Source organism: Triturus cristatus, chromosome 6 (assembly GCF_964204655.1).
Source record: "Triturus cristatus chromosome 6, aTriCri1.1, whole genome shotgun sequence".
NCBI lineage: Eukaryota > Metazoa > Chordata > Amphibia > Caudata > Salamandridae > Triturus > Triturus cristatus.
This window is the reverse complement of record NC_140589.1, coordinates 1,831,327,087-1,831,353,966: the sequence shown is the minus strand read 5'-3', so window position 1 is coordinate 1,831,353,966 and position 26,880 is coordinate 1,831,327,087. Positions and strand designations below refer to the sequence as shown.

Sequence of the window (26,880 nt, the reverse complement as noted above, 5' to 3'; positions counted from 1 at the left end):
CTTTCCAGCCCACAAACCACATGCAGGTAAAGCCGGCTTACTCTCAGGTGTCCACTCTCTCTTGACCTAGACCAAGAGCGTCCATTGTTGGTCAATGATGGCCGGGTACCAGTGATGGCTGAATCAATGGTAGGTTTTATGGATGCCAGGGTCTAACACAAAAATCTGTCATGTATCCTGACACTGTGGATTAGCTTTCACCAAGCCCTTTACCTAAACCATTCAATTGTAGAGTGGAATATCTCCAGAAGCCAGAGCTTCTAATGCATCTCCCCAACATGGTAATCCATCCAACCACACTTGAGGAATTGCTCCCACTAGACCAGCTTTCAATCTAGGTTCCAGCAAATGATGTACATATTTCTTACCGCTTTTATTGGAAACCTCGCCGTGGGAGCATAGAACGCAGTCATAGCAGCAGACGGCAGCTCCAGGCCGGATAACCTTTCTGTAACCAGGTTGGCAGCTCTCACTGCACGTAGAACGTGGTTCCTAAATAACAGTAAAATAAATCAGGTTTTAACCAATAGATGCCCATACGGAAGTCAAACGTATGCGGTTAAGGCATTGTTGGTAAGATCTGTGTCATCAAAACATTGTTAGGTGGAACCAGCCTTATATTTAGTTGACTAATATTGGGTCATTCCAAATGTGCAATTTCATGTTGATGAGTAATAGTATAGTTTATGAACAATGTGGAGTACTTTCGATGAAAAGCTAAACCGATCATATAGGTGTGCCGTGCAAAGTTTAGAAGTGTTGATAACAAAATGTAATTGTTACCCGACTTAATTCTAGTAATTTTGTCAGCCCCTAAAGGTTTCAAACCAGGAACATTGATCTACAGGGCTGCCGCACCTGGATTATACTGTCTAACACTATGAGGGACCATTCTTCTGACGGTTTCAAGCTCGGTCTTCAGAGCTAAGGAGGCTTGGGAGAGGAAGCCAATTCATGCTGAATTGATTGATTGATTGACTGATTAAAGTTTAGGTAGACAAGATTTAGGACTCTCTACAGCTGAAGAAGATTGCAAAGAAGACCGTAGGACTTGGCAGGGATTGTAGAGAAGGAAGTGCTGTTGAAGATATATAGAGACCTTGCCCGTCACTATTGTCTGGCAGAGGCAAAAACACTTTAAAGTACTGCATTTGGCAACTGGTAATCAATATAGTTTATCCAGGTTTGGTGAGATGATGGGCAGGGATGAATACCCACAATGAGGCAGGATGCAGAATTCTATATGATCTGAAGTCCTGAGAACATGTAAAGTTTCAGATCACAAAAAAGAGAGTTACTGTCTATAAGATGAGAAAGCTGATAGATTGGACCACTGCTGTGCAGTTGCTAAGAGAAGGAGTTGGATCCATTTTACGCAGCGTTTTGGTGTTGAAGAAGTAAATGTAACTTTAAAGGGGAGCCTGTCAAACTCTTCGAAGGAGTGGTTAGGAAGATGAACTGCCTAGGAGTTGATAGAAAGAAGGGAGTGAAACCAGAGAAGGACATGTCAGTGAATACACCATTGGAACAGACGGTGAAGCAGGGTAGAATTAGGAATGGCTCTGAGTGCCGCTAGGAGGTCCATGGGGACAATGGCGGATCTTCTCTCCTGATCTCCTCGCATTCTGACTTCATGAAAAACCACAACAAGGGTTGATTCTGTCCCATGCAGCGAGCAGAACCCGTAGTGAGCCGCGTACAAAAGTCCATTCATCTCTATGAGCTCAGAAATAAGTAGAAGGGAATTGAAAACTTCTCAGAATCCTAAGCTCGGCTGAGGATGTAAAGTAAGTGCTCCATGTGAACTTGTTATTGGGACCAGAAGCCAATGGGATTGAGAGGCTATAGAAATCAGAGATAGCAGGGAAGATTGGATCAGTGCCCAATGTAAGGTGTGTTCTGAGCAAGCGTTGAGGGGTTTCCTGCCAGCAGCCCTTTGATGTCTTGACCATTATAAGATATTCCTTGATAAGTTAGTTCATTTAGGTGCAGTGTGAACGGATACAGAATAGTGAAGGGTGGCATTCTGAAGGAATGCCAAAGATAGGCTGTCATCCTTCTCATGTTATGTTTGCTGGGTTTATAAAGCGCACAGCTGCCTCAGCAAAAAGACGTCACGGCGCTAACAGTAGAGTAGCAGAAACAAAAGAAGGGCTCAAGCAGAAAAAAAGGAAAAAGAAAGACAAGAGAAAACAGGATTACACCACAGGAAAAAGGAAGGTCTTGATGGCTTTGCGAAATGTCAGCAGGCTATACATGCTGCGAATGTGAAGAGGCAGCGCGTTCCATAGTTTAGCTTCCAGGCAGCGAAAAGACCGCCCCCCAATCTGGAGACGCTTCATGTGGGGAATCACCACTAAGTGTTGCCCCAGGGAGCGAAGATGGAGACCAGGCACATAAGGTGTCAACAAATTGGCCAGAAGTGCCCCTCAAGTAGTAAACAACTCTTTTTAAATTCTCTCATACAGTAAAGCAATAGCGCCCCCACAGGTGAAGTCCTGGATAGGTGTCTCAAAAACAATGCACTTATTGCAAGCCAATTCTCTCTTCGTTACTTCCTTTTTAGGTCTTGCCTACGCAGTGCGCATGCACTGCATAGTAGACCTTTAGCCATGGTGCAGCTGTTTTTCCAAGCTCATACTAGTGCTTGTGGCGGCATACGCCTTGCGGGAGTGCGCAGCGGCGCGCCACAAGCACAAGTATATGCTTTGAAACAGAGCAAACAGCTGCTACTTAGCGCGTTTTCCATCATAGAACAAGCATTGGCATATAGCCAATAGGTCTCGCTTTTGGGACCTTATAAGTATTTATTTATGCAGCACAATATCCTTGGTGCAACAACATCAACTGCTGCATAGCTGAACATAGCCAATAGGTCTCGCCTTTGGGACCTTATAAGTGTTTAGCCATGCAACAGTTGATGTTGCACCAAGGATATTGTGCTGCATAACTAGATACTTATAAGGCCCCAAAGGCGAGACCTATTGGCTATGCCAATGCTTGTTCTATGATGGAAAAAGGAAAATACTGTCTCCCTTTCAGGCAACACAGTGCAGTAACTTTGCTTGCTGCCCTGCGTTGCGTAAAACCTTAGTAACTCTGCCCCTCCGTCTCTTGGTGGTGTATGCCTTCCTGCTGCTTGTGTTGTACCTGTGCTGAGTGAGAATGAAGCTTTCAGTGCTTTTGTCAGTGCTCTGTATTGGGGTGTGCTACATTGGGGTGTGCATGAGGCTTGTGCTGCTGCTGTTTGCAATGAACAAGGTGTGTGTGGGAGGAATGGTTAAATGGCTGCTTTGCTGTCTGGATTGTCTGTCAGCGCCAGGATGCCTGTAATTGGCGATAGTTTGCGCTTTATAAATTCCTAAATAAATAAATAAATATTTCTGCAGAGGTTTTAGCAGTTCCTCGCGTGTGAGGAAAACCTACAGTGATGTGGTCCCCACCGAATTAATTTTACTTAGCATGCTGGGGGCAGACATGTTTGCACTGCTCCCTGTTCTGTGCCTGTTCACAGGGACGTAGCTTTGGGGGGAGGGTGTTTGGAGTAATACACCCTTCTAATAAATGTGTTTTTTGTTAATTATTTGGGTAGAGGTGCTTTCAGTCAGGTTTGGTGATCTGTCTGATGGATTTCACAAGGAATTTTTACATAAACACAGACAAAAACGAACACACACTCTCTCTCCATCTCTGCTTTAAAAGTCTTCAAACATGCTATTTTACGAAATATTATGTTTTCTCTCACCTAGTACCCCTACCAGTGCTTTATTTGAGCCGGTGGTTTCCGGTGCTTAGCATCAGTACTGAATGATTAACTCCGGCGCTTTCCCTGAGCACCAGTTAAGGACACATTCATTTATGGGGAGTTTAAGTGATTTGCTCAGAACAACAAGTTGTTGAGCCGATGCCGATACTCGAACCTGGTCCCCCAGCTCTGAAGTTGGCAGCTCTGGCCATTACGCCACATCCTTTCCTCCCTTTACTGGTTAGTAGTTGGTTCTGTTTTAGGCGGGGCTAACAGGAGAAACGGGCTGGTGCAAGCTGCCTCCTTATCAGAGCCCAGCACTCATTTGTTTATCAGTTCACCACAGACGCCTACCAATTCGCTATCCTCTCCCTTTCCGCTGCCCCTTAAGTGTGCCCTGCTTGTCGTATAATGTATTTTAACATTATGTGTCAGAGTGATTGTTGGGAATCTGAAGCTCACCCCCCCAATCTTGCTGACCAAGCGACGCTCCTGCCTGTTCAGTGTGCGTGAATGAAGCGTGCATTCATGTCACCAATGCAGAAACCCCCTGTTACTAGTACAAACACCCGACACGCTTTCTGCAGATTATGCTGAATGGACCCCACATTCACGCTCTGCCAGCCGCTGCCTACATCTAAGAGACCCTGTAAGACAAATAATGGTCTCCTATCGCTCCAAAGTGTCGACAGTCCATCCCCGTACTCTCTAGCCCCTGACCTCCTCTCTCTCTCACAAGTTAACTCAGTTGCTGGGTTATGTAGCGGGTTTAAGGTCTTCTTCAGCTGGGCAACACTCCATCATCCTGTCGTCTCATGCTACTGTACAACTGCTTGTTCACACTGGAGTAATTTACTACATACTCCTTGAATGATTTACAAGTGTTTTACATCACAGGGTCTGCTTATCACACCCTATCTATGTAACAACAGACCTGATATACTAACTGAAGTGGAAGTTGTGAAACCAATACAAAAAGGTATTGAGTGACATCTGCACTGCAGCGGCCTCTAATGTGCCTGTTATCAGTGCTTGAGTGACATCTGTACTGCAACTGCCCTAATGTATTTGTTATCAGTGCTTGAGTGACATCTGTACTGCAACTGCCCTAATGTATTTGTTATCAGTGCTTGAGGTACGCCTGCACTGCAGCGGCCTCTAATGTGCCTGTTATCTGTGCTTGACCGACATCTGTATTGCAGCTGCCCTAAGGTGTCTGTTATCAGTGCTTGAGTGTCAGTTCAATTTACGTTTTAGACCATTGGTCCTCAAACCTTACATATATAATTAAAATACATCTAAAATTGCATAGCCTTAAATACACTAAACACATCTTAAAACGCATACAATTAATACACCCTCCATTAATTAATTAATTCTTGGTGGCTTAAAACTCATTTACAACCAATAAGAAGAAGTGCCTTCATTCTTTGCATAAACTTCCCAAAAGCAACGGCAATGTCTAAGTGGCTCATTTCAGTCACCAACGTTACAGCCTGGGCCCTAGTTTTTATCTCATATTTCCTAAAAATCGGTCTTAAAAGCATAATTCGAATATCAAGAAACTTCTGGCAATCTATTAAAATATGTAACAAGTCACATGAAGTGCCCAAAGTACAAGTACATCTTCCCATCTTATCAATCGTTGAACTTTTTACCACATTATTTACATAACACGGGTTTACCCCAATTCTTACCCTTAAAACCTCTCTTCGCAAACGGCAATCGGGTAACCTGTCAACGTAGGGAAAGCATTGTTCATTTTTCCATGCCATATTAATAATGTGTACTGAGGTTTTATTCGCAAGGTAGTTTTGATCCTGTGCCTGCGATATTTCATTCCCCAACATCCTAAGTACCTTCTTATCACAATTAATCGTATAAGTGATGGGGCACAATTTGACCTTCATCGTACAACATAGTTTCGTCATGATAGCTCTAGACTCTTTTGCCCATTTTAATTCACTGTTCTGAATTTCGTTTTTACACCATTGTGATATTTTGGTGTTCTCACCTACTCCTGGGCATTACCAAAAACGGAGAAGAGCCATACTGGCTAGAATGCCGCATGAGGTCAGTCCTAACTCAAGTCTTGTGGCCTGTACCATTGCCGACAAGGGGAGTGAGAATAGGTTTTTTAAGCATTTGCCTTCCTCAATATCCCAGCCCTGTTTGCCGCTCAAGTATAGAAGTTCTGCGCCATACAGAAACTGCGGAGGTACCATGGCAGAGTAAGCTTTTAACACTGGTCTATCTGACATCGCACCGTAGGTTTTGTTAAACAATTTCAAACCGCTAATTGATGCTGATGTTCTTAATTTTAGCGCATCTAGATGGGTATGCCATTTCAAATTTCTTTCAATCCACATTCCCAGATACCTATATTCTGTGACTGTTTCTACTTTCTCGGTCCCCAAAAACCATACAAACCCAGCTTTCTTCCGGCCAAATCTCAGGGCTTTAGTCTTGTCCATATTAACCACAAGTTTTTTCTTGGAGCAATAATCGTTAAATATCTTTAGTTTCCTCTGCAGGCTGATTTCTGTCTGATCCATGATCACCAGGTCGTCCGCATAGAGCACACATGCAATATGCTTACCATCTTGTTTTGGGCTTGCCCCATTGGCGGTCTCTAGGGTCGATGGCAAATCTGCCAAGAACAAGGAAAACAGCAGGGGGGCCAATACGCATCCCTGCCGCAATCCATTTCCAATCTCAATCTTCCTAGTTAAACTTCCATCCACATCTAAAATTATCTGGGCCCAACTCTTTGTGTGGAGCATTTGAACCAGACTTAGCAAATCTTTTGAGATACCATAACAAATTAGGGCCTCCCACAATAGCTCCCGGTCCACCAGATCGAAAGCTGCGCGGAAGTCCACAAAACAACAAAATTAATTTCCCCGCTGTTCGATCGACTTCCGCGCTATGGACCAGAGAGCAAAACAATGGTCAATTGTGGAATGGCCCGCTTTAAAACCCCCCTGCTCTGGGGGTATAATCTGATTTTCCTCCGTCCACTCTTTAAGTAGTCTCAAAATGACTTTTGCAAAAACTTTCTCCCCTACATCTAGGAGATTTATCAACCTATAGTTCTGCGGTAATTTCCGATCGCCCTTCATATGAATTGGTTTTATAATTGCACCCCTCCAACTTTCTGGTACAATTCCTGTCTCCACGATCACTTGGTACATCTTTGTGAAAAACTCTGCCCACCATTCTGGTCTAGTCTTTATTATTACTGCTGGAAGATTGTCTGGGCCAGCAGCACGGGTGAGGTTCAAATTTGCTATTATTTTCTTTATATAACTGGAGGAAAATTGTTCTTTTAGGTCGTCCCTCACCAGTGGCCAAGCTGGCATCTCAGCCTTATCTTGTATTGGCCAGTTCCCATATATCTCTCCCAGATAACCCACCCAGTCGTCCTCAGGGACCATACAGTCTAGGGATCCTGCTTTTCTAACCGCACTTTCTTGGACCAATTTCCAAAAACCTTTTACATCTCTGGTTTCAATTACCTCCAACATATTTGCCCAGCAGTTATCTTTATAAGTTCTTTTTTTATTTCTAATTAATGTTTTATATCTTACCCTGAGTGACTGGAGGGATTGAGCTATTTCCACATTAAACCTACCCCTGAGCCTTCTTTCCTTCTGCCTGATCTGTGCCTTTGCTACTCGGCATTCATCATCAAACCAGGCATGCATATTTTTATTAGCTCTCTGGCTTCCAAGCCCTGACTTTCTTGGTTTACATTTTATCTTTAGGGTGTCCACTAGCTTACTTATGATGGTTTCGAACCAGATGCTTCCATTTCTAGAATGGATTTCTTCTACCGGGATCGTCAGCTGGGTTTGTTTTTATTTCTCAATGTGTTCCTTTGTTATCCTGGTTGTCAGCCGTTTAGGGTAAACCACATGTACCTGTAGAACCCTTTCTCTCTTCTTACTGCTTGCTAAATATAATTCTGTCCTCAGAGGGTAGTGGTCACTGCCTTCCATTTTCACCACCTCAAAATTTTTGATTAGCCCAAAATGCCAAGCATGGGCGAACACATAATCTATTGGGCAAAGTTGCTGGCCCTTCATAAAAGTGCGACTTGCTGGCCGATCCAACTACATTCTCCCATTTAGACATACCATACCTAATGAACCCATCAACTGAGAAAATTTTGTATCCTGTGGAGAGGTCTCTCCTCTAGGGAAGTTGGCCACTTCAATATTATAAGATGTTAGTAGTTCCTTGTGCCAGCTGTCCACCCTTCTGGGATCTAATCTATGATTAAAATCACCTAGCACCAATAATATATCCTTCTGATAATGTTCACTTGCTTTCAGGGATTGAGTGACATCTGTACTGCAGCTGCCCTAATGTATCTGTTATTAGTGCTGGTGTGACACCTACACTGCAGCGGGCCCTAATGTGCCTTCTATCAGTGCTTGAGGAACATCAGCACTTCTGCTGCCTCTAACATACCTGTTCTCAGTGCTTGAGGGACGTCTGCACTCCAGCTACCCCAATGTGCCTGTTACCAGTGCTTGAGTGACGTCTGCACTGCAGCTGCCCCTAATCTGCCTGTAATCAGTGCCTGAGTGACGTCTGCAATGTAGCTGCCCCTAAAGCAGAGCGCTGCATGCTGTTGCTGTACATGCAAAAGGAACAATTGATGGACGGAATGCTGAACAATGCAAACATTCACCCCTAGTCACAAAGATCTGTGTTTAATCCATTGTTCTTTTGCTCACCATGACACCCCAGTTTGGACCCAGCCAGAGGCAAATCAGTCTTGACCCTGTGCCTCATGGGAACAGCCCAGCCCGGACTGCCAAGCCAGGTCCTCCCTGGACCGGAAACAATCATCCTGGGACCGGTTTTGGGGCATCACCTCATATCAACCTGGCTAATTTGAATCCAGTGGCATAGTGAGCACGGGACCCTGGCTGAAGTGGGGTGATTCCCCAAAACCGGTCCCAGGATACTTATTTCCGGTCCAGGGAGGACCTGGCTTGGCAGTTCGGGCTGGGCTGTTCCGGTAAGGAACAGGGCCAATACCGGTTTCGTTTGTTGCTTTTCCTGCTCCCATTGTCTCTTCTCGATTCCTGTTACTTCTGCAAAGTTAACTGATCGAATCTACTTATTGTTCCCAATTCAGTTTCAAGTTGAAGCTTGACTACTCCACCCTCCCCCACCCCATTTCCCCAGGGACTTTGGGCCATATGTAGTAAGCCAAATTGCGATCGCAAATGCTGAAATTCGCCGAATTTCGGCGTTTGCGATTGCAATTTGGGCAGTGTGCTATGTAGCACACAAAAACCCACACGCAAAATAAGGATTTGCAAAATTTGCGATTCCTTATTTTGCTAATGCATTTAGAGAATCCCAAATTGCGATTCCTTAAATGCAATGTAGGAAGCACCCAAGTTGTGCGATTTTGGCTTAAGGAATCGCATATTACCACCAACCTCAGGTTGGTGGTAATTTGCGATTTCTTTGAAAAATGCACTTTTTTGCATTTTTCAAAGTGCCATGTGGCGCACATACATGCCCGTAGCGCATGTATGTGCACCACATGTGCACACATGTTTCTTTCAGGGGTGCAAAAGGGTGTCCTTTTGACACCCTTGCAACCTTGAAATTGCATTCTCAATTTGCGATTCTCTAATTGAGAATCGCAAATTGAGAATGTCTTCCTATTCATTCCTATGGGCCTTCTAGCCCATAGGAATGAATGGCAAGGTATTCCTTATTTGAGAATCTCAATTTGGGATTCGCAAATAAGGAATAGGTGGGAATCGCAAAATATTTTGCTAATCCTACCTACATTCCGTTTTGCAATTCTCTAATTGCGATTCCCTAAAAATTGCAATTAGAGAATCGCAAAACACGTTTTACCTACATATGGCCCTTTGTGTCCTCACTAGTGCTTTAAATAGGGAGACCCCAGTTTCTTGGTACATGCTAATGTTCCATATCTATAAGACCTGACATGTTACTGCCAAGTCTGGGTTTCGAACCTCGACCTTCTTCATAAAGACCAAAGTCACCCCCCCCCAAAGGAAGGACCTCTCGTCCACGGGGTGGGGGGCAGAGCAGTGTCATACATGTGCTTGCAACTACTCAGCTTGAGCACATAGCTCCTAAAGCGCCTACAATTGGATGTCACAACCTTTCTTCAGACAATTCGATGATCCTGGTGGCTGTCTCGAAACCTTCACTAGAAGTCAGTACTCGAGCAAGTGAATAGGGGTCTGTCACTGGGCAGAGCAAAGAACATCCGCCGGTCACATTCTCAGTGAATGATGTCACCTGCCTGCAACTGGCCAGCAGGTGACCACCTGCAAGACATACATCCTGGCCACTGTGGCCTAGCCCAACATGCCAGGATAGTCCTTCATAGCCAACGAGGCCATCAAGCGATAACAAATGGGACTTAAGCACTTGTTTCCTCTGGTCAATTATCTCACTGACTCTTGGAACCTGAACTTGTTGCCGGCCAGGTTGATGCACAAAGCGTTTGAGCTAATGCCGACCTAGTACACTAAGCAGTTCTTTCTTCGTAGTTACATCACCCCGGCTCGTAAGTGGGCTGCAAGCGCTCCACACCTTACAGCCATCACCGGCGTTCCTCAGAGTTCTACAGAGACAGAGTCCTTTCTGGACTCACTCCTCCGTCATTCCAAAGCAGCTTCAAAGTTCTAACCGAACAAAGAGATATTTTCAGACAGATATATTTCCTGACATTCTTCTTACAATCCCATATTTCCGCAACACCATATGGATGTGAGGTGGGTCTTTCGGCTTTCTCTGGACCAAACCAGTCATCTGCATTAGTTGGCTCTGCGTTTTGTGACTTTGGAGGAAATGACGCCAGCAGACACTGATGGGTACCATTATGCATTGCTCATTGTTACAATATGCTTTGAGCCCATCTTCCATCCTACGTCAGATCCCACTCCACAAGGGCAGAGACAGCCGGTGGCTTCTCCTGGCTTGATCCTCTCAGATTCATGTGCCAGGCGGCTATGTGGGCTACTCCAGATGTTCCCTTGAAGCTCGCTCCTGGTGCAATGTAAGATTGGTCCAGTAAGTTTTTCTTCTGCAAGTTATTTAGCTAGGTCTAAGTGGTCCAAAGCTTCCCTTCTGGTCCTGCATTCCTTATTCGCTGTGGAGTCTGTTCTCAGGCTGCGAATGGTGACTAGCCAGCATGTAACAGCGGGATGCATTGCCCTTTACAATGGCTCCATTACAACTGGTGCAAAACATGGCGGCATTTGCAGCATCTGAAAAATATTGTTACCTGGGTTGGGTGTTTCTCGGTGCAGGAACTACCTTCTAGTTCATGTTTTCTGATGGGGAATATTATTCAGAATCAGTGTGTACTGTACCCATTACTGCATGTAATGTCCATTTCCAGGACACTTGAACAATGTCGTCACGTTTTTAGTGGCAAAATCTGTCTGGGGAAAATTGCTGGAGCGCAGTAATTACCACACAACTCAGATTTGCTCAGGAATGTAAGTTTCACACCATTTATGAACCTGGGGCCATTGCCATCAACACCAACTAGGGCAGAAAATGGAATCAAAGAAAACAGCCACCCCACCCCGAACCCCACCACACCCCACCCCACACACTCTGCGCATGTGGATTTATGTGTGAGATGATCAGTGTGCCTCTACTTAGGTGTCTGTGTTTCTGCACTAGAAAAATAAAACGTGTGTGCTTGTGTGTATGTGACTGCAAATGTGTCCAGGTGTTATTCCAAGCGAGTAAGTGAAAACAAGGCTCGGAATCCTTTACGGTATTTAAGAGAGGGGTCAGAAATGTATGTGCCAATCGGCTACTAATGTGGAGAAACAAGTATTCACCGTAGCAGGTGGACAGCGCGGGACAATTAAAGCAGAGAGAAGAGTCGAGGCAACCAGTAAAGAGCCAAAAACAGAAAGGAGAAGTTGCCATGGAAACCAAACCTGTTTTTCGAGTGTTACCGAGAGTTGGCAATTAGAAGGTGGGACTGTGCGGCTGAGGGAGTTAAAGAAAACACTAGAAGAACAGCCAGGAAAACACACAACTGCCAGTACTGTTGTTCCGTAGTGATAACAGAGTGATGACCATGGAGACACCTTTGACCAGACAAAGGAAGCTGGAGGGAGGAGGGGGTGAGCCTGGTGGGAGATGCATACCTTAAGGTGGAGAAGGCATGAACCCCAAGATGGTAGACCTTCGAGCTTGAAGCTCCAAGTAACAAACCTGTTACAGTAAAGACAAGAATTGGACACGAAAAAAGGCAATAAAATGACCTCTTTGAAAAAGCAATTGCATAAAGAAAACTGGCAATTACAAGCAATTTATCCTGTGATTAGGGGAGGAAAAAGCGGCTGAATCGATTATAATAAATGTAGAAAATGAAGACGGCCCACTCATGTCAATGCAGGCATCAGCATAAAGAACTGCCAAGCCAGGTCCTCCCTGGACTGGAAACAAGCATCCTAGGACCAGTTTCGGGATTTTACCCCTCTTCAGCCAGGATAGCTTGATTCCAGTGGCATGGAGAGCACGGGACCCACGTCTAGGCATACCCTTACCACTTGGGGTGACAAATGCAAAAACAACATTGTACGCTACATGCCCTTACATGAGGGATGGCAGCATGGGTGGAAGTCACCCATTACTACACTTTACACTAGATGCCCTTACATGAGGGGTGATGGTTTGGGGTGATCGTCACCTATTTTTACGTGCTACACTATTTGCCCTGGCTTTGGGATGTTTGTGTGGGGTGAATATCACCAATCTCTTCTGTGTAAGAACGAGGGTTCTTTAATGTAGTATTTGACTTTTTTTTCTCTTGTATGAGTGAGTTTTTCTACGGTTGGTTGGTGTGCCGGTTGGTATGGTTGGTGGTGATAATAAGAGCTGAATTGTTTTTTTTTTTAAATCTTGTATGGTGATGTAGGACTGATAGGGTTCTTCCTCAGTCTGCTGTCCAGTACCTTGTGATTTTTAAGAAAAAGCTCTTTGACTAGTTTGCTTCTGCTACATTTTACGTGTTTTATAAAGGGGGAGGATGTGTGATATCTTGTGTATTTACCTATGCAGCTTCCCTATTTTCTCTATGCATGTTCCAGCACGTAATGCTTTATGCCATCTTGCATTTGTGTATTTTTTATGTCTTTTATAAAGGGAGGAGACATGTTATATCTTGTGTATTTATCTATGCATCTTCCCTATTGCTTTGGCCCTTGCTGTTCAGCCAGTGTGAATGTGCTGTGTGGAATGTTGGAGGGGTGGTGATGCAATGGAATGTTTGGGGCCTGTGAGGTGGGGGGTGTCAGTTGGGGCCTGGGCTGGGCAGCAGGCAGGCTGCTCCTGGTGGGGCTAACCTAAGGAATTGTGGGCTGCACTATAGACTAAACCAAGAGCCTACTATGAATATTCTAATCTGCAACTAAGACTAATAAATTCATCTATAAACTACACCTCGGCTACCTGACTTCTGATTGCAAAACATTCAATATTTTTTCTTTTTCAATTCCTTTTTCATGTTTAGTTTCTCTCTCTATAAACGTGAGGCCCAGGCACACATTATGGAAAAATACGTTACAAAATGGCGTCAACATTCGATGTAATGCTTCGAGACGTGCGCCCACGGTACTCAGTCTAACCTGGCGGAACCGACTGGGCCATACGATGGCGCTTCTGTCGATGAGGAGGCGCTTCCCTTCGGGGGCTGATGCGTCGAAGGTCCCGACAGTGTTGGCCTTGCGAGTCCCATCAGGAAATTCAATGTTATTGATGATGTCATAAACAGGAGGAAAGTTTCCTTTGTCATCAAAAAATACCACTTCGCCAACCGTGTTCTGGAAACGAATGTTCTTTATATAGCCATGCAGCTGCAAACAAACATGTGTCATTAGAGGTTATCTATTTTTCAAAAGAGACTTTCTTCGTAGAAAAAAGATAGATTGGATACTTGACATAAAGCAGAAAATATAGCCAGACACAGCAGGGCATTACAATAAACTGCAGCGACCGAATTATTCAATGATGAATCTTGAAAGTCCTACTCTGACCTGTCAGAGATACACCGGTTTTGGAAAGGACGCCACATAAGCCTGCGTGTTTCCTGGTGGAATGGCTCCCCGGGTACCAACATTCTATAAGCACATTAAAAGAGTGGAGAAAAGTAGGGGCTTGTACCACCTATACCGAGGATGGACGCACCATGTACCCTTTTCATATTTAAAGATCTTTACTGAGAACTAATATCTGGTGGTGATTATATATCATGACGGTCATTTAGAGTTTGGTGGAGTCCGTATAATGCCCAAATCGCCGAACTCTTGATTTCTCTGTCCCATTTAGAAGCGTAGAAACCAGGGGCAGCTCCTCCGTTTGAGAGGAGGAGCATCGCCCCACTAACCAAAATGCCCCAAAAAAGACCCAGAGAAGAAAAATAAAATGGTAATAAAGTTAATTAATTACCATTTTATCTTTCAACCACTTATCCCGAATGGAGTGCCAGGATAGGGTGGGGCCTGCTGAGTGACAGCAGCAGGGAGGAAGGCGGGCCGGCCGTCTTGGCGATGGCCAGCCAGACATGCGCACTTCAAAACCTCTAACCCAGCTGTGTTAAGACCGCTGGGTTAGACCGAGCACAGGCCTCCAGTGCCCTTGGGAGAGCCGATAAAGGCTGCTGCCTCCAATCTTGGTACTGCTCTCATGTTGCGCCAGGATTGGTTAGGGGAGTTGTTGAGGGGCCCGCGCAGGAGGCAGAGCAGAGAACAAGAAACTGGACCGAAGCGAGGAGGCTGTTCATCAGGTAAGTGCCTATTTATTTATTTTATTTGTTTAAGGTGTGCAGTCACCCACCCACCACCTGCTGCCCGCCTCACTACTATCTACTGCTGCCAGCCGCGACTGATAGATAGAAACTGCAAAGTTTCCAAGAGTGGAGCCTCAATTGGCTTCACCACCCTTGACTTGGCGACCTACCACAGGGCTGCCAGATGACAGTAACAGTTGCCCCGCCCTACTTAGGCCGGGACAACCATCACTGGATATCCATTTTCCCTTCCTGGGTCAGGGCAACCGTAACTAGATTTTCCTTCCCGGCTCCACTATGCAAGGCATGTCGGTCTCAGGAAGGGAAATAAAACAATGATACAGACATGCAGGGAGAAACCTCCCTGTGCATCAGGATCATTGTTTAGCTAAAAAAAAGTGACGGATGGAGTGAAACCAGCAAGGCTCCTACTCTGCAGAGTCTTCTGCCTTCAGGGCGGGTGCTCCGAAGGGCGTGAGATCCCTCCTTGGCGGAGAGGGATCTCAAAATAGGCAGACGGTCCATAGAGCGGAGCTGTAGCATTCGCTGACCTGGCAGCTGGTGGAACAGCACCAGGCTCTAAATGATCCTATATGTGATATGAACACACTTTGTTGTCCTGATGAAAGCGTAACTAGTCAACTTTTCAGAGACACTACATTATGACTGGTGATAAAATATCACTTTTTAATCATGGAGAGGTATGCAATAGGTGAGAATTACCTGGTTGTGCACATTTTTAGTTCTGTGGGGTGTCTTTAAAATGAGAGATGAAGTACACAAGAGAGTACGCTTAAGTTGTCAGTCCGGTGACCCACAGATCAACAACAGCATATCCAGCACTTGGTCAACACTGAGTAATCATAAGTTGGTTCTGGAGTTAGATAATTAACCTGGTATGTGTGACTCCTAAAATAACTTGGTTCTTCACATAAACACTGGAGGAACATGTGAGAAAAACTCACTGGGTGTTGCTGACGGAGACCCCCCCCCCCCTTTTATACTCATCCTTTGTAGTTTTGAGGTTCTGCTTTTTTCCCTTTTTTGGTTACCTTGGTTCTTGGAGGACAGGCAGATCTCAGGAATGCCTCACATGTGGGAGTCTCTTGTTTATGCTGAAATAAGGTCCATACCTATGCGCTGCTCCAAAATGGGGTTGCATAATAGGTAAATATGTACTTCTGTCCACTCTGTGCATTTGGTGAGAGATTAGAATTTTACTCAGCTACTTCTAAGCATAGTATTTGGAGTTATGATGCCCCAAGCAAGTCCCCATTAATGTCAAAACCTGCTTAAGAGCAGCAAATAAAGTTCACTGCTATACCTGCCTGAAAAATGAGCCACCCACCTTAGTTGACCAAAGATAGGGAGACCAGACATCGACGGGCTGGAAGCCAGAAGTGCAAACAAGAGAAGACCAGGGGTTCAGACTTTCTCCCTCCATCTACAGAGGACCTGGAATAATATTCCTCAGCTCATCAGCCTTACACTGTCTGTTCTGCAGGTCGGAAAGGAGCTTAAAATCACCTCTTTAAGAAGAAGCACACCATAGACCCTTCGAGACGGACACTTACACCTCCCCAAGCCGGCAACCGGAACCCATCCTTTCCTGGGGTTTTGTGGTTAAGAAGGCCTTACACTGGGATTGTGCCAATGGCACCCGCAAACAGCAGGCGTTTGCAATGTACAACTCTCCCTCGAGCTCAGGAAAACCCAACCACTAAAAGGATGTTCCTTAAACCAGGTCCAGTACCATGAATTGACCAATGCACAAAATGGAGGCCAGGTGCACAACAGTGTCACCTACCTCCAGACATTCATTCACTAATACATGTTTGCACACACATTTCACCATTGAGTAAGCCTTCTTTTAGATAGAGCTGGACCCCAACCGCCTACACTGGCCTGGTGTCAAGTAATTGTCAGCTGTGTCCAGAGCTCCCAGGAGACTAATTATCCTTTGCCCAACTTTTAACCCTTCAACGTCCACCAAGTGAGAGATGGGATATTCCAACGTGGACAAAATACTGGGTGAAAAGACCCCCTTCACGATGTCGGGCTCTGATAATTGTAGAGGAAATGCAGTTCCTCTCTACCAAAGAGAGGGTGGGACATGAAAGGAACAAGCATCTCAAAGTCAATAGGTTTCGCCTATGCAAGGTCTAATGGCGTTGTCAATTTTTTTCTCATGTTGCACAGCAGTTGAGCTGCTGTGCAACATAACTTAAACTAAAAAAAGGCGCTGTGATGCGTCATAGTGCTTTTTTTTCTTCTTTAAGCCATGTTGTAAAGCAGCTCAACTGCTGTGCAACATGTACAGAAACAATGACAAAACCAATACATTTCACAGAGGCAAAATCTATTGGCTTTGCTAATGCTTGTTGTCTACAAACAACGCACTCCTCTGTGGAGAGGATGTAATGGTATGGCGAGATCTGCCGACTGTGAACCAGGTTTGAGTCTCGGCTTAACATCCCAGGATTTTTTGGGAATCGCTTGGTCTTTCTTTTCCAGGATGACATGGAGAGAATGTAAATGTGATTTTGATTTTTAAATAAAGCATGTTACTTTAGTTCTGGTGCTCAGCTGCTACCTAATGTAAAACTGCACGTCACACAGGGTGGAGAGGTGAGAGGTCGGAGGGTAATGTATAATAGGTAAGGATAGCGGTACAGATAATTGACAAATTACATTATCTGAAGCAAACCTGCAAACCATATTTACTGTATGTATTGAATTTGATTTTAAATGATGGGTGTTTCGAGGGGTTAAGGTTTGCAATACAGCAGTTGCCCTGTAGCTGGACACAATTGCATTTGAAGTATAAACAGTCTCCTGCTTGGCTAGAGACGTATCACCAAGCACAATGTGGTTTATTCTTCAGCAGAGGGCCGCGCGGGACCCGATTATCATCTACACAGGAGAGGCTCTCTGCACACTCGTTTCTGATAGTGTACTCCGCAAAAGGGGAGGACAGAGGAGCGCAACACATTATTGCCCGTGTTCTGGGAAGGAGAAAGGAGGGTGGATGAAAACAACCCTCCACAACCGGTCACAGAGATTCCTAATCAACGGCAACCTATCGTCACCATCCCCGGACACGGTTGGAGTCCCTCAAGGATCAACCCTGTCCCCCACTCTTTTCAACCTTTACCTAGAACCACTTACTGAAGTATTACGCGCAGCTAATATCTCCTATCATATGTACGCTGATGACACCCGGAGCTACAGCAAAACCTCATCTCTCGAAGAGATTCTCTTCCTGAACGAAGCCCTGAAACTCACCGTCCAATGGCTCGCATCCAATCAACTTAAACTCAATACAAAGAAAACAGAATTTCTCCTGATCGCCTCTCCCAATACCAACCTCGAGATTCAATCATGGATTAAGGCTATCACAGCCTTAAATTGCCCACCGACCATTGTGAACTCGGCTAAATCCCTGGGAATTACCCTTGACAGCAACCTGAACATGCGGGACCACATCAATTCGATGGCCAAAACAGCCAGATTCCACCTGAGCTACCTTAGGAGATTGAAACCCTTCCTCGATGCCCCTGACCTAAAAATGGCAGTCCAAGCACTTGTCATCTCTAGACTGGAATACGGCTGCTCAACCCTTTCGGGTTTACCCAAGATCTCTCTGGCACCTCTTAAAGCCTGCCTCAATGCGGCCGCCAAACTAGTTATCGGCACAAGGAAATACGATCATATTTCCCCACACCTGAAAGCTCTCAACGGGCTTCCCCTGGAGGCAAGAATACAGCTCAAACTAGCATGCATCACACACAAAGCTTTATACTCTAACCCTCCTGCATGGATGTACGTCGTTACAACGCACACTTTTACAACGCATGCACTTACAACGCATTTTTTACAACGCAACATCCACTACAACGCATGCCATTACATCGCAGGACACTACAACGCATTTTTAAAAACTACCTTTACAACGCATTCCATTACATCGCATACTACCTTTACAACGCATACCATTACAACGCATAATATTACATTGCATTTAAGGTAAGTATTGGATAGTATAGGGGTAAAAATTACTAATCTTACTCCAGGGGGTGCAACAGTAGGGTAATTGTTGGATAGTATAGGGGTAAAAATTACTATTCTAACTCCAGGGGGTGCAACAGTAGGGCAAGTGTTGGATAGTATAGGGGTAAAAATTACTATTCTAACTCCAGGGGGTGCAACAGTAGGGTAATTGTTGGATAGTATAGGGGTAAAAATTACTAATCTTACCCCAGGGGGTGCAACAGTAGGGTAAGTGTTGGATAGTATAGGGATAAAAATGACTATTCTAACTCCAGGGGGTGCAACAGTAGGGCAAGTGTTGGATAGTATAGGGGTAAAAATTACTATTCTAACTCCAGGGGGTGCAACAGTAGGGTAAGTGTTGGATAGTATAGGGGTAAAAATTACTATTCTTACTCCAGGGGGTGCAACAGTAGGGTAAGTGTTGGATAGTATAGGGGTAAAAAATTACTATTCTAACTCCAGGGGGTGCAACAGTAGGGCAAGTGTTGGATAGTATAGGGGTAAAAATTACTATTCTAACTCCAGGGGGTGAAACAGTAGGGTAAGTGTTGGATAGTATAGGGGTAAAAATTACTATTCTAACTCCAGGGGGTGCAACAGTAGGGTAAGTGTTGGATAGTATAGGGGTAAAAATTACTATTCTAACTCCAGGGGGTGCAACAGTAGGGTAAGTGTTGGATAGTATAGGGGTAAAAATTACTATTCTAACTCCAGGGGGTGCAACAGTAGGGTAAGTGTTGGATAGTATAGGGGTAAAAATTACTATTCTAACTCCAGGGGGTGCAACAGTAGGGTAAGTGTTGGATAGTGTAGGGGTTTTAATATAATATTATGCGTTCTAATGGTATGCGTTGTAAAGGTAGTATGCGATGTAATGGAATGTGTTGTAAAGGTAGTTTTTAAAAATGCGTTGTAGTGTCCTGCGATGTAATGGAATGCATTGTAGTGGATGTTGCGTTGTAAAAAATGCGTTGTAAGTGTAGTGCGTTGTAAAAGTTGCGTTGTAAAGGTTGTTCCCCCTCCTGCATATCTGAAACTTGTGATCTCCGGAGGAACCGGAAACTCCCGATTTGCCAGAGACCTCTTGCTCCAACCTGCACGCTTTCAGAAAAAAAAAACTTACAATCGGGCCTTCTCAGGGGCTGCTCCAAGAATATGGAACTCTCTCCCACCCAACATCAGAAGAATCCCCTCTCTGACTCGCTTCAAAAAGGATGCCAAATCCTTCCTTATGGGCAAATTTCTCGGTTAAATATTTCCTCAACCACCACTACGGCCCGATCTATGGCCGTCCAATACCTCCCTTCGGACTACCTTGTGACCCCATCAGAAACTTGGGGCCTGTCTTGAATAATTGTAAACGTAATCGGTAAATATGGTATCTCGTCTTGAGCAATTGGTTATGTAAACTGTAAATACGTGCTCCTCTTTCCCTTATGTATTCGGCCCCCCTCTCCCTTACTACTCGAGCTGTTGCTGGTGGATCTTAAGTCTGTCTGTATATTGCTGTGCTCTCCTGTAAAGCGCTCTGATACTCTTAACAGGTCAAGTTCGTGCTCTATAAAACACATAAATAGGATGATGTCATCTGTGATGTCATGAGTGATGCCACTGACCATGTCATGAGTGATGTAATATGTGACGTCATGAGCAGAGGATTGCGGGGGCGCGAGTTATAGTTATAGTTATCTCAACTAACTATAACGGGGGAATTTCATTGGTTTTTTACGAGTGAAATATCCACCTAACTATAACATGTGTGAAACCTATGGTTTTTTAAGTGAATTTGCAAGGTTTTTTAAATGCTAATTGCTAACTATAACGTGTGTGAAACCTATGGTTTTTTCAGTGAATATATATATATATATATAGCATATGCCGTTCTTCGTTGCTTACCTTCTCTCGGGAAACGACGGACACAAACCCAATTATTCTTGTGCTTGCAAATATTTTATTTCTCAACCTCCATTATCGACCTGACGCGTTTCGGCCAAACACGGCCTTGATCACATGATGCGCTTTTGGAGCCCAGGTACTCTATTTAAAGTACAAGGTGCCATACACGTGATAAACAATGTGTAAACGTAGAAGAAATACATACTTTTTTTGAGTGTTGTTTTGTGTTTTTTAGTGATACAATTTTTGCCATTAAATTTGTGCAAAACCAGCCATAAATATATAATATTAGGTTAAATCCATTTAAAATGCATGTTAAATACATAAAAAACATTTCCATGTAAAATGCATAAAAATGTCGTATGGAGGTATTTAAATTACATCATTTAAAATACAACACTTAAAACATATTATTGTAAAATCATATGTTTCAAAACGGAAAAAAGCATGTTCAGAATGTCTTTATAATACATTATTAACCACAATGCTTTGACCAAACCCAATATGGCTGGCACAATCGTATTGATCCATAGGGTGTGTTTACAATATGGGTCTGATTTAATTTTTTAGTCTTCTATGTTAATCTAAAGTGCTCAATAAAGTGTAAAAAACACATGTGCTACCTAGGAACAAAACCTTGTTCCTAAAATTAGATAAAACAAATGAAGTTAAAAACTTCGGTCCAGAGTTAAAAATCCACTAGACATCTGTATTTAAAGCATGTATGCTTACAGCAGCAAGCTGAAGAAACAACATTTTCCTCAATCAATCATCCATGATATTTCATGGAAAAGTTAGCCAACTTTACCAAACTCAAATGTAGGATTTACGGTTATCATTATTCTTTTCTTATAACCATGTGTAAAAATCCTCACTCGAGTTGTGTCCATTGGGGGTCTTAGTATCTAATTCTATGATATCCTGTGTTTCTAGACGTATCAGTTTCGCCTCTCTATTCCCCCCTCGTCTAGATACTGGGATGGAGTCAATCAAAAAGTATGTAAGGTGGTTTAGGTCACTGCCGTGCACTTCTTTAAGATGACGTGCTATTGGATATGTTGGGTCATTGTTGGTAATTGCTCTCACGTGTTGCAGTGTACGTTTGTGGGCCTGTAACTTGGTACTGCCCACATACTTTAACCCACAAGAGCAAACCAACAAATAAATAACAAATTCAGTGCGGCATGTGAGAACTTTGGTGATTTTTACAGCTTCCTCTGAAAAAGGTGTTTTGTGTGTGGTTTTGTTTACTCCATACCTGCACGCCATACAGTTGTTACATTTTACAAATCCTTTGCGGGCAGTGAGCCAATTGGTTGCTTTCACAATCTCTGGACTACTACTGACCAGTGAATACCAAATGGATTTAGATTTTCTAAATGTGATGCTGGGGTGTTTAGGCAGCAATCTACAAATCACAGAATCACTTTTGACCACTGGCCAGTTCTTATTGACGATCTTGCATAAAGAGTTTTACTGACAACTGTATGTTAAAATAAGTCTGGTTTCGGGATCTATTGCATTAGCTGTGCTAGGTTTTTTAGGGTTGTTATCAAGTAATTTATTCCTGTCTAAATCATTGGCTTTCTTGATGGCTATGTTGACAGTTTTTTCATCATAGCCTCGTTCCAGAAATCTTAGTTTACTCAAGGATTGTGCCTCTGCAAGATCTGAAGCATTGCTACATGCGCGACGTAGCCTAAGCATCTCTCCATATGGTATGCTCTGGATGAGATGCCGTGGATGATGGCTTGTCGCATGTAATAAACTGTTACCAGCAGTTGGTTTGCGATACAGTTTAGTCTCAATTTTTTGATTTCTAATGTAAGCCTCCACATCCAGAAAATATACACTGGTACTGCTGATGTTGGCAGTAAAATGAAGGTTGACATTATTGTGATTGATCTTGCTCACAAGTTCTTGGGCGGACTGCTCTGTGCCTTGCCAGACTACAAATAAGTCGTCAATGTAACGTAACCACATTTTTACATGACCATCTACAGTTGCTTTGTGTTCTCTGTTCAAAATCAGTTCCTCCTACCAACCCATGTGAAGGCAGGAGTAGCCCCCCCCCATAGCTACACCTCTTATTTGTTGAAAAACCTGATTTGAAAACAGAAAATAGTTGTTATTGAGGCAATATGTTGTCATTGTAATCAACATTCTGTTGTGATGACATGAATGTAGTGGTCTGGAACTCAGATAGTGTTCTATCGCTCTGATTCCATCTTTATGGTGGATGCTTGTATAGAGGGACGTTACATCAAGACACATTAATAAGTAACTAGAGTCCCAATTGAAGGTATTCAATATTCTCAAGAAGTTACTTGAGTCCTGTAAGAAGGAAGGTCGATTTTTAACATACTCTTGCAAGAAGAAGTCTATATATTTGGAGGTGTTCTCTAACAGACCTCCTCTTGCCGAGATTATTGTTCTGCCAGGTGGTGTTGACACATTTTTGTGAAGTTTGGGTATCAGATAGATAAAAGGCATTATTAGATGTTCATTTTTTAAGAATTTAAGTTCATCCGTGCTTAGCAGGCCCGCACTGCGCCATACGTATAGTTTGGAATAATATTAATTCCAAGACATGCATATTACATCTCTTATAACAATTTGTATCGTCCAGTTGTAATAATGCTTCTTTCATGTATTCTTGGCGAGACCAAATGACAATGTTTCCTCCCTTGTCGGAATTTCAAACAATAATTTGCTCATTCTTTTGCAATTTTTCCATCAGTTTATTGTACTCATTTTGTTGATACCTGTATTTCTTTTGAGACCTGGCAGTTTTAAATTTTAGACTTTTGATTTCAGCAGTTACTAATTCACCAAAGATGTCCAGGGAGTCTCTTGCTGCCAGCGGTTGGAAAGTTGATCTCGGTTTAAAATTAGTTCAAACCGTGCCATAAGTATTACCACTTGGACTTCCCACATAAATAGTGGTGGTTGCACTTTCTTGCGCTAATTATTGTATTTTTGCCAATAGATCTGAATCAGCTGCTGTCAACATACAAGCTGGTTCTTGATTCCTAGTCTCAACTTGTGTAGCTGTGGTTTAGTAACTCGCATTGGTCAGATAGTATTTCTTGAGTTTCAGTTTGCGAATTAATTGATAAACATCCACACGAGTTCTTGTGAAGTCAAAATTGCTTTTGGGACAGTATGAGAGTCCTAATTCCAAAAGTTGTGTTTCGGCTTTAGTTAGACTCATGGGCGATAGATTTACTACAGTATTAGTTTTGTGCTTTATTTCCGTTACCATTTCTTTTTGTACTGCGGTTTTTTGTTGATAGTGCCTCCACTTGCATTTGCGCCTTTCTCTTCGTTTTGCATTACGTTTTGTTTGTTTGTACGACTTGTTTTCGTGGTCTCAGCTTTTGTTTTCTGTCCTGTCTGAGACAGTTTACCTCCTCCGCTAGTGAGAATTTGTGAAACCCCAATCGCAATGGCATCCCTGCTTGGTCGGTTTCCTCCTCACTCTCAACTGCGGAACTTAAATCAGAGGCCGAGGTTGACAAAATTGTTGTTTCCCTCCCGCTGGATTGTGCATTGTCACGTTGGATGACTTGTTTTGAAATTTTAAGTGCCTCATATCTTTTTACAAATGTAAAAACTTGTCCTTGCTCGTAGTCTTGTTTATCTCTCTGAAACTTGTAAGTTTTACGTTTTTTAATGATTTCCTCCTCTTTCGTCAACCTGGCCGTCATCTCAGCTCGGTGCTTTTTAATGATCGGAGTAACCTCTAATTTCATGTTTTCAGAATTTAGTTAATCAATTTGTTCTTGTAATTTGATCCGGTCACTCTCAGCATACTTTACGAGTATTTCTACTAATCGTCTAGATGAGTCAAGGTTACAGTTCGCCCATTCACGTAGCATCTGTGGGTCTGGGTTCTCGTAACTTGGAGCAATCATAATTTGTAAACCTCTATGAATGCGTCCCTCTTGTAGATAGTGGCCCAGAGACTTGTGCTCCTACCATTTAGATTGTTCCATACATATTAACTTTTCCAATTTTTTAAATAAATCTTTAACATTTGTGTTGCCCCCTTGAGATGGACCACTTGGTCCCACTGTTTGTTCCGATCTATTTGGGGCATCATCAAAAATCAATTCAGCTGCTGCTTCACGGCTCCGCAGCGTGTCTGCGGTCATGGCGGCAGAGCTTTAATATTACGAGTTGATTTGGTTTACACTAGGCAGCGCGGTACAATTCCGGTGCTCGTGTTACCACACACCTCCTCTACTGGATATTTTCCAAGTGTTCCTACCTTATCCCGTGGTAGTCGATCTTCGGGTCCTCCGACACGCTTCTCGATTCCGCTGTGGAGGTAGAGACTATTTTCTGGATATCCGGGGGCTGGTAACTCTCTCATCAGAGACTGCATCCAAATTCCGGCATGAAACACCGGACGTAGCTTCCTGTCACTTCCTCCTCAAGGTGAGGAGGGGGTTTGTTACTGCTGTTACTGCCGAGTAAGCCTTCTCGGCACGAATATAGCATACGCCGTTCTTCATTGCTTCCCTTCTCTCAGGAAAGGACGGACACAAACTCAATTCTTGTGCTTGCAAATATTTTATTTCTCAACCACCATAATCGCCCTGACGCGTTTCGGCCAAACACGGCCTTGATCACATGACGCGCTTTTGGAGCCCTGGTACTATATTTAAAGTGCAAGGTGCCATACACGTGATAAACAATGTGTAAACATAGAAGAAATACATGTTTTTTTGATTGTTGTTTTGTGTTTTTTAGTGATACAATCTTTGCCATTTAATTTGTGCAAAACCAGCCATAAATATATAATATTAGAGTAAATCCATTTAAAATGCATGTTAAATACATAAAAAACATCTCCATGTAAAATGCATAAAAATGTCGTTTGGAGGTATTTAAATCACATTATTTAAAATACAACACTTAAAACATATTATTGCAAAATCATATGTTTCAAAAAGGAGTGTGTCTGGAAAGGAAGCCTAACCAATGCAAATAAATATATATATAGATATAGATATATATGTACATATATATATATAGATAGATATATATTCCACCAAACCAACTTCATGCAAAACAAGAAGAGGGCACGCACACAAGTTAGGTAAAATCTGCAGCACATCTTTATTGCCATGGGCCTCCACGGCTCTGCACAGAAGATATATATATATATATATATGTTGCACATGTTGATAAAAAATGCATGGGAGGAACATAAAGAATTGACACAACAAATTCAAATACTGATGGATGAACTAGATAAAAACACAGACCAGAATGAGGTGAAAATTGTCCTTAAATCAGTTGATGAAAGAATCAAAATGTTTGAAAAAGGAGTGATTGAAAGAAAAGAAAGAGAAAATTCCAACGTGATGAAAGAGACTACAGAACAGGGCGAATATTAACTTTTGCGAGAAAATTCAACAAAATCAGAGCAGATATGGCGAAAGATAAAGCATTGGGAGTAATTGACAAAGGCACAGATGGCTCAATAACAGATTTGAGTTCCGATCAAGAATCTGTTGACAGTGGCGCATCTAACCAGGGGGAATTATCGTCTTTTTCCGAGGAAATGCGCCTCATACAGAGGAACCACAAACAGTCCTACAGAGGAAAACCGGGGGGAAGAGGAAGAGGCGCCAACACAAGAGCAAGAACAGACGGTGTAGGAGAACAAAGGAACAGCAACACTGGTATGGGAACAAGAAGCCAGAGCAACAAGAAGAAATAATGGAAGACACCGCCCAACAATTAACGGTAATGAATCTTTCAATCAGACCTATAACAATTACTGAAGAACAGGTCTTAAAATTGGGGTTATCTTTTTCTCCTGATAACCATATAGACTATGCCCAAACCAGAATCGATCTCTATCATTTTGTACGTAAAATCAAATTGTTTAAACTGCATACACTACATAGTAATGTCATCAACAATGGTATCAATCCGCATGAGTCTAATCCCAATACTGCACAAGCATTAACAATAGCCGACATTCCAGCTCTGATGGCCATGCAGAATTTACAGAATCAGAATATCACTGCCACTAATACACAAAATCCACTAGATTTTAGTAGTAATGAAATCACTCTACAAACATTAGGAATTGAAATAGGTGCTCCAGGTCTGAGCAAATTCAGAGCCCCATCTAAATATGTACCCCAGACACCAAAGGATAATATTGATCTATTTCATGAGACGGTCAGCCAGGATTTACTTAAAATTATTGATACAAATCCCAGACCCACTAATATGAGCAAAGATCACTGGGAAGCAGTTTCCAATCTACAGAAAGACAACACAATAGTCATTAAGTCATCAGATAAAGGTGGGAACATTGTGGTAATGGATAGGGAAA

General features: G+C 43.2%; 1 protein-coding gene across 1 annotated transcript in view; it reads right to left on the bottom strand.

The window, feature by feature from the left end:
* Nucleotides 1-26,880, bottom strand: part of LOC146822124 (vomeronasal type-2 receptor 26-like) — a 135,457-nt gene that overhangs the window by 4,911 nt on the left and 103,666 nt on the right. Inside the window, exons 4-5 of the mRNA XM_085609968.1 lie at nt 13,396-13,638; nt 369-492 (exon numbers count right to left, since the gene is read on the bottom strand). Coding sequence (XP_085466094.1) covers nt 369-492; nt 13,396-13,638 — 367 coding nt within the window. The remainder of the gene's footprint in view (nt 1-368; nt 493-13,395; nt 13,639-26,880) is intronic.